Consider the following 9,116-nt stretch of genomic DNA (forward strand, 5'->3'; position numbering starts at 1 on the left):
CTTGTTTATTCTTAGCATTTTTAACACTGAATGAATAAGCATTGTAATCATCTGAAGTGCTCCATTTTAGGACCATATTCCCTCTTTTCTTTACATGCTTGCAAGTCACCTTGTTTCCATCATAGCCCCTGCTGCACCTACATCTTCTATGTATTTGATCCCTGTATTTTCAGTAATTGTAGTGGTCTCTTTTTCTCATTATGTGCTCATTATTTCTTTAGTCTGGTAGTTTGTCCCTATTAGTAAGATAAAAGCATCTTAGGGATCTAAGAGGACCTGAGCCCTGACAAAGCTCTGAGTATGGTAGAAGCATATACATGAAATAAACTTTTGGTGAAACTGTTTCATGGTAAGAATGCCCTTATGCCCAATTTACTACTTTTCTGAAGTGCATGACATCGATATGTTTATTATTAATGATATGGTAACATTTTTATGATACTTTGTAATATATACAGTACATTGGCTAACATTAACTTGTTTATTCCTTCCAACAACCTTGTGTGTTAGGGCAAATACTCTTCTTATAAAGACTGAAATGGGAGTCTAAAGAAAACTCCCAGTCATTCAGGAAGAGATGGAACCAGTAAGCCTCTGTAGTCTGGGCCAGTACCTTAAAAAAAATTTTTTTTAAAGGAATATCTCCTCGAAACAAGTGTACATTTTCATGCATTTGGAAAGTTCAGACCCTTATTGAGAAATCTAGACCCTGCTCATACACAGTTTGAGGTTTTAATCTTACCAAATTGAAGTTCCATTGAACTGAAGTCAATTTGTTTTTTTCCAAATAAGTCATACTAAAAACAGTATGCTTCCAGCACCTAACACAGTGCTTAGAACAGTATAGGTGCTCAATAAACAGGATAAGTGAAAAACAAAACAAAACAAAAAACAACAACCCAGTCATACCAAGCAATGTTACTGAGCCTCATAGAGCTTGACAGCAAGTCAGTTACTTGTGCATGAGAAGCGCATATGAGAGATCTTCTGGTTTCCTCCCCCTCCTCCCCTCTTCCCCCTCACCCTGTTCAGTTGAAGATAAATAAGAACTGTTAGGTTGGTGTTTCATATTTCCAGCCTCCGTTCTTTACCCCGCCTACCCCAGCAAGGTAACCCTTCTGTCACCACCGTGTCACCCGTGTCTTCCAAGCTCCCTTCCTTCCTTCCTCTCATTCAAAACAGAAAGGCTCAGATCTGTCACCTTCCTCCCAGCCTCCCCTTTTGGCTTCTTTCCCCCTCACTGATGGTGATCTCTATCTATTTAAGGAACTCAGAGTCTTCTTTGTTTTCTAACTTTCTTCCTCAATCTGAACAGAGGTGTGTGTGTGTGTGTGTGTGTGTGTTAAAATATATATAACATAAAATTTACCATTTTAACCACTTTCCAGTGTATAAGTCAATGGCATTATAAACAGGGAAAGATTTGCTCTCAGCTCCCAGATCCAACTGGAACAAAGATGATATGGCCCAGCTGTACTTGTGGGAGATGCATTCCCACAGGGGACCTGGGATGGCCAGCCCTCAGGGGTTTAATAGGCATTTTCTCTTTTCCTTTTAACGTCTCCTTCTCTGGGTCTTTTCTTCTCATCAGCAGGCTCCCTCTCTTTTTTCCTGTTAATCTTGCTTCTCCATCTCTTATCACTCAGATTGGGGCTAATATTGGAACTAAAGCATATTTGTTAGCATAGTTTGTATTAATGTTCCCTGTTTTTAATTTTAAAAGCAAACCGAGCATTTGGTTTTTCAATATTTTATCTGGGGGTCAGAGTCTAAATCTAAAGAAAAAAAAATTAAACTCTACCATTCCTGTTGTAACAGTAAAAATTACACTTTGATAGTGTAGTCAGTTTGTCATTTTAGGTAGAAGCAGGGATTGTTAATTGCAGTATTTTGACTTCGACGTTTGTTTTCATTTTTACTCAATTATATTTTCTCTGTTACTCAAATAATGCATGTTTGTGGCAGGAAATAGAATTAGAAAATCTAGATAAGCCAAAAGGAAAAAAGCATAATCATCTATATTCTGTCTTCCAAAGTTAACCACTGTGAATATTTGTATCTTTGCAGACCTTTATATATGTGATTTTTAAACAAAAACAGTATTAAATTATATGTACTATTTTGTGACCTGTTTTCATTTAGTATATTTTGAGGATCTTTTCCATATCAAATATATATGTACAGCTACATGTATATTTAAAACTAGCATGATAGTAGCTTCCAAAGCTTTTAATATTAAATCGAATGGCAGGATTTTCGTGTGAGGTGATAATATTACTGTCTTATACCAGTCCTGTCATTTTGGTTCAGTATTACAAGTTCTGAAGCCATTGCCAAATTATTAAATCTTTATAAAGCTGTAAAGAATATTATATGTTTACAACCATAGTAGGATTCTTTCTTTAAACTTTTCATTTGGACATAATTTTAGAAACTTGCAAAAATAGAAAACCAAAAGAACACCCCTCTACCTTTTCCCCAGATCTCCTGTTGTTATTTGCTGACATTTGCACCATTGGCACTATTTTATGCCCATATATGTTTGCATATATATTTTTTTTAATGAATCAAGAATAAGTTGTATGCATGATTCTTTACCCCAAATACCGTAGTGTGTATTTCTTTTTTATTATATTTTAAAAATATTTTTATATATATATAAATATATTTTTATATTAAAAATGTATTTTTTATAATATTTCTAATAATAGGAATGTTCTCTGATATAAACACAATATAGTCATCAACTTTATAAATCTAACATTGATAAAATATTTTATCCAATCTATGACCTATATTCCAATATGTCAGTGGATTTAGCAGCCTTCTTTACAGCACGTTTCCCCCTCCAGTACAGGTTCTAGTCTAGAGTCAGATAGTCTGTTTGTCATGTATCTTTAGCATCCTTTAATCTAGAACATTTTCACAGCCTGGGTTTGTCTCTTACGATATTAGCATTTTTTAAGAATACAGTCACATACACCCCTTTTGTAAAATAGGACCCTTCCCATTTTGTTTGCCCGATGTTTCTTCATGATCAGGTTGGACTTGTGCATTTTCAGTCAGTCTACCGCACAGGTGATGACACGTGCTTTTCAGGGCTTTTCACCTTTGGAGGCACATGAGGTTCTTTCCCCTTAGTGGTGATGTTAAGTTTGATCTCTCAGCAAGGTGGTATCTCATTTCTCCTCTGTTCTGTTTTTTCCCCTCCCTTGCAAATAATAAGCAGTTGGGGGGGGGGGACACTTTTTTTTAAATTTTTTTTATTTATTTACTTGAGAGAGAGAGACAGGGATAGCTAGAGAGAGAAACGAGCTGGGAGGAGAGGGAGAAGCAGGCTCCCCGCTGAGCAGGGAGCCCGATGTGGGGCTCGATCCCAGGACCCTGGGATCATGACCTGAGCCGAAGGCAGACGCTTAACCGACTGAGCCACCCAGGCACCCCGTGAGGGGGACACTTTTAAGACCACACAAAATCCCAGTCTTTATGAAAATTTGCCCCCCTGGATTTAATATCCATTGATAATTCTTAATAGATTTTATCTTTACCATGATGGTTGCAAAATGATTATTTTCCAATTCCAGCCCTTCAGCCAGTCTTCAGTATTCTACTATAAGCAATAGACCTCCCATTTATTTCTTTGTTTATTATCCATATGGCCTCACGAATTCCATTTTCCCCCCAATGATTTATAATTCATTACTGAATTTAATTATTTTGGTGCCCAACTGCCCTCTCCTTATTTTCTGCCCCAGAGTTTATAGTCAAATTCTGTGTTCATAAATTACTTGGATTAGTTCTCCTAAAAATCAGAAAAACGCATAAAGAGGAAGTATACTCAGATGTTGCTCTCATCTCCTCCCACAACGCCTTTTTTTTTTTTTTTAACAGTTTTACTTTTAAGTAATCTCCACACCCAACATGAGGGTCAGACTCACAACCCTGAGATCAAGAGTTGCATGCTCCACCCTGGCCAGGTGCGCCCCATTCTTATACACCCCAATTCTTGTAGATAACCAAGTTTATTGTTTTCTGGTTTATCCTTCCAACATCTTATTGTAATGATGAGAAGATAGAGATGTATATATTTCTTATTTTCTCTTCTTTCTTACTCAAAAGTTATCACACTTTATATACTATACATGTTCTTGTTTTTTTCACTTCATAATATCTCTGGAAATCACTCCAGATCAGTTCATAGAGCTCTTCCTCACATTGTTTTTCAATGACTGTGTAGCATTCGATGGTATGTAAGATGTATAGGTACCATAGTTATTTAGTCAGTCTCCTGTGGCTGGACATTCAGGTAATTTCCAGTATTCTTTTTTTTTTTTTTTTTTTTTAAAGATTTTATTTATTTATTTGAGAGAGAGAGCACATGAGAGGGGGGAGGGTCAGAGGGAGAAGCAGACTCCCTGCCGAGCAGGGAGCCCGATGCGGGACTCGATCCCGGGACTCCAGGATCATGACCTGAGCCGAAGGCAGTCGCTTAACCAACTGAGCCACCCAGGCGCCCCAATTTCCAGTATTCTGCAGTAACAAATAATTTTGCACTGAATAACCTATGCGTATGTATTTTCATATTGGTGAGGTTGTATGGTTGCAGGGTAAAGGTATGTCATTTTGATACCTATTATCAAATTCCCCTCCATTGGGGTTATATATCCTTGGAGTTGTACCTTTTTTTCTTTTTTATACATTTCCACCAGCAATATATGAAAGTGACCATTTCTCCATAGACTATATTGATAAACGTTTGAAAGCTATTAGTCCAATAGTGCGAAGTGATATCTCAATGAAGTTTTAATTTGTATTTATTATCTTGTGAGTGAAATTGAACATCTATTAATATGGCTAAGGACCATGTTTATAATTTTGTGTGAATTGTCTGTTCATATCTTTTGCCCATTTTTTAATAGGATTTTTGGTTACTTTTTTTCAAAATTTAAAAGTTTTTCATAAATTAGGGATATTGTGAATATTTTCTTCCAGTTCATCACATGTCTTTTGACTTTGCCAATGGGGCTTTTTGTCATACAAGCTTTAAATTTTTATACAGTCGAATGCATCTGCCTCTGGGGTTTGAGTCATAGTTAGAAAGTCTTTTCCTATGCTGAGAGTAAAAAGGAATTCACATGTTTTCTTCTAGTGCTTGCATGGTTTTATTTTTTATAATTAAGTTTCTTATGCTTTTGGAGTTTATTCTTACATATGGTTTGAGGAAGGCATCTAATTTTATATTTTTCCAAATAGCTATCCAGTTGTCCCAATACTTTTTATTAAAAAGACTGCCCAGTGATTTCAGATGGCACCTTTGTCATATTTGTATAGATAGTTGGGTCTGTTTCTGGACTGTTTGTTCTGTTCTAGCCACCTGTCTGTTCATGTGCCTGTACTATTTTAATTTTAGAGACTTTGTACTATGTCTTAATATCTGACTGGGCTTGATCCTCCCCACAGCTTTTTTCCAGTATTTTCCTAGCTATTCTTATGTGTTATTTTTCCACATGAGAATTTTAGAGTCAACTCATATAACTCTATGAAAAAACTCATTGGTATTTTTGTTGTGATTGCATTAAATTTGTAACTTTGCATATAATTAAAAATAACTCTGGCAAAAATATGTTCCGTAACTGGTTCCTTTTTAGTGACTATGATTTAAATCAATTATTGTAAGTTTTCTGATTTATCAACCTTTTATTTTTCTTTTATTTCACATACCTGTGAAATAATGTAAGGAGGTTAATTACTGACTGGTATTCAATTTTTATTTTAGATTTCCATGGTGTCAGTAATTCATATTCCTGATAAGACTTATAAACTTTCCTGTAGAATATTGTATCAATATTTACTCCTGGCTCAAGGTCAATTTCATGATCTTAAGGTAAGTACCCTGTTGTCTTATTTCTGATCCTTTTATTTGCAGAGTTTCAAAGAATGACCATCTATAAAGAGATAATATTTTTCAGTTAGTTATCACAGAAGGTAGCTATTATTTGCTACTGGGTTTGTTTGCTCACAAATTTTTAGCAGCTTTTATGACTCCCAGATTTAAAGAGTAATTGTCGGGGCGCCTGGGTGGCTTAGTCGGTTGGGCGTCTGACTCTTGATTTTGGCTCAGGTCATGATCTTGGGGTCATGGGATCGGGCCCACATCAGTCTCCACACTCAGCACAAAGTCTGCTTCCCTCCCCCCCTCTCTCCCTCTCCCTCTCTCTCAAATAAATAAATAAAATCTTTAAAAAAAAAAAAAAGAGTAATTGTCATTTTTGATTATCCTTAACCTTTTCTTTTTGATTTTCAGCAACTTTTCATGTCTGCAAATAATAATTCCACTCCCTCCAGCAATTCCTCTCCAGAAGAACAAAGCAGAGAGCGCAGTCTGCTGGAAAAGGCCGGGCTGTCCGAGAGTGAAGCGGAGCCTCCGGAGGAGAACAGCAAGGACTGTGTGGTTTGCCAGAACGGAACTGTGAACTGGGTGCTCCTGCCCTGTCGACACGCATGCTTGTGTGATGGCTGTGTTCGGTATTTCCAGCAGTGCCCCATGTGCAGGCAGTTTGTTCAGGAATCCTTTACCCTTTGCAGTCAAAAGGAGCAAGAGAAAGACAAACTGAGAGCTCTTTGAGAGTGTTGTTATGACTGAAGAGTATGCTTTCCACTGAAGATGTAGAAATTTGTATCCTTGGAATTAATCATAACATGGAATCTACTGTGTTGACCATCGATGAAAATTCTATTTTAACTTCACGTTTGTATGGTACATGGATGATGAAAATGAATTCCTTCCTGTTCGGTATGATAAATACTGGAATACCATCTGTGTTAATACATAAAAATTCATTCAACTCTTGAGAAGAATGTAAATGTTTGGCCTTTTATCAGCTAGAGGATTTCATATGATGTTGATTAGGAAAATTCTGAAAAGCAACCCATCTAAAATCTGAGGTGGTAAAAGTCAAGATCTCTGGATGTTTTGCCTTTGACATCATCTGGAGAGCAATTGGGAAAAAACTGAATTCTTCCTAAAGTAATTGTATGTTCCCCAGTTTACAAAGGAGTTGGAAAGGGCTTCTAACTCTAAATCTTTTCCTAAAATAACAGTTTTTATAAATATCCATCTAATTTTCCTTATAGTCACATAAACACAAGTCTTAATTTTAATATAGTGTCTTAAATCATAAATGCAAGATACAATTCTTATCTGTTCTCAGTGTATCATAGGTTAAAATGATACTCATCTATAGGAAGCAGATATATAAAACTTGGATAATAAAATTTCTTGGATAATTAAAATTATTGTCAAATATGACTAGGTTAGCAGGATGTGACCTATCAGGGAAGAACTGTGAGACTCGTAATGCCTTACCTTAGATTTCCTCCTGCATAGCAAATCCATCTAAAACCGGAGAGGTTTTGGAGCCAGAAAAGCTGTTAAGAGAAACAAATAACTATTTTTTTCTACTGTATTTTTATTCCAAATAAACCCATATCCTCCAGAATAGTAACCTGATAGGCAAAAAGCCCCATCCCCCATGCTTTCCAAGATGACAAAGAAGAAAAAGGTAAATCAGAGCTTTCTGTGTCTTCAGGGGAAATTACCTCCCACTCACCAAGAAATTAGATCATGGCAAATAAACTGAACTTCAGGGAAATTTTCAAGACTTCTTTGTCCTGTTTGTATTAAGAATATTGCCTTATCTTTGTATCAGTGTTTTTACGTAGTATCATTTCATTCTAATCAAATATAATGCTCTGAAAAAGCCATTACCTATTCTCCATTTTATAAACCAAATCAAACTTTCATCTCTGCTCTGTAGCTGTGTATTAAATGCCTTCTAGGGGCCAGATACCTTTTGGCAGTCTGGGCTACAAAGAATCAGGCAAGGCTTCTGACGGTCGAAGTATCTGTGCCTCAAAGGAGCACTGACAACATTTTAGAAACACGTCCCCCACTGGAAGCAGGGGCAGGCGAAAGCTACAGCCTCTGCAGCAGCTAGCTAGCAACAGCTCATCTGGGAAACTCACCCTGTGGTGTCAACTGGGGGACCCTCAAAGATCACTTTGTCCATCTCAGCCACCCTGCTTCTCTTTACAGATCTGTTTGTACTGAAACTGTCAGAGACATATGCTTTCTCCTTGGCGATAGATTTCCACCTGCCATCTTCCTCCATTCTTCATAACTGTTTTATCGTCGTAAAAGATACATAACAGAAAATTTACCATTTAACTATTTTTTTAAGTGTACAGTTCAGTGACATCAAGCACGTTCACATTGTTGTGTGACCATCATCAGTAACCATCTTCAGAATGTTTTTATCACTCTAAACTGAAACTCTATACCCATTAAACACTGACTCCCCATTCTCCCTCTTTTTGGCCCCTGGTAACCACCATTTTACTTTCTGTCTCTATGAATTTGACTATTCTAGATATTTCATATACCTGGAATCACACAGTATTAGTCCTTTTGGGTCTGACTTACCTCACTGGGTATAATATCTTCAAGGTTCATCTGTGCTATGGCAGGAGTCAGAATTTCCTTCATTTTTAAGGCTAATATTCCATGGTATGTATAGACCACATTGTGTTTATCTATTCGCCCATCATTTTTTGTAACTTTTAAAGATGATTTGCCCTTAGCTTCTCTTGCTGTGACTAAAGTAATTGATCTTCCTGCCCTTGGCGGTAATAAATATGAGGAATTTGGTAGGTAATCAAGTAAAAACAAGCACACTGACTCCTACAGGCTTATGTCAGAATTTTCCAGTAGCAGTGAACAAGTAACATGTTGTGAGAACATCTACAAAAGCATTTTATTTGAATGGGTTATTAGAGAAAATATTTGGTTGATATAGATTAGTTGCTACTTTCCAAAAATCCCACCCAGGGCTACAATAAGCAGACCTGACAGGTGATTGGCCACCTTCTCCTTCAGTGACCTTTTCTTCCCAACTTAGTGCCTAGGAGGGCTCTTAATGTCCAAAACAGTTCTAGAGGAGGAACCGAAAAACTCAAGGACTCAACACGAGTCACTTATCTCCCATGGGGCTGTTGTATTTTTTAAGCCTTCCCAATTTTGTGGGGTGAAGAGCCTTGTCTTGGCTTGTGGGCATTTG

The 9,116-nt window shown here is 36.9% G+C and overlaps 1 protein-coding gene across 2 annotated transcripts in view; it reads left to right on the forward strand.

Moving 5' to 3' along the window:
* The window catches only part of CGRRF1 (cell growth regulator with ring finger domain 1), a 29,043-nt gene extending 20,543 nt beyond the window's left edge, over window positions 1–8,500 (forward strand). The window contains exons 5-6 of one of the 2 annotated variants that reach the window (XM_032405147.1): window positions 5,777–5,884; window positions 6,305–8,499. In XM_032405147.1, the coding sequence (XP_032261038.1) occupies window positions 5,777–5,884; window positions 6,305–6,625 (429 nt within the window). In that variant the 3' untranslated portion in view covers window positions 6,626–8,499. Of the gene's footprint in view, window positions 1–5,776; window positions 5,885–6,304 lie in introns of both variants that reach the window. The other variant, XM_032405148.1, reaches the window with a different exon arrangement.
* Window positions 8,501–9,116: the final 616 nt, after the last annotated feature.

The sequence above is a fragment of the Phoca vitulina genome, unplaced genomic scaffold (genome assembly GCF_004348235.1).
Source record: "Phoca vitulina isolate PV1807 unplaced genomic scaffold, GSC_HSeal_1.0 scaffold7, whole genome shotgun sequence".
Lineage (NCBI taxonomy): Eukaryota > Metazoa > Chordata > Mammalia > Carnivora > Phocidae > Phoca > Phoca vitulina.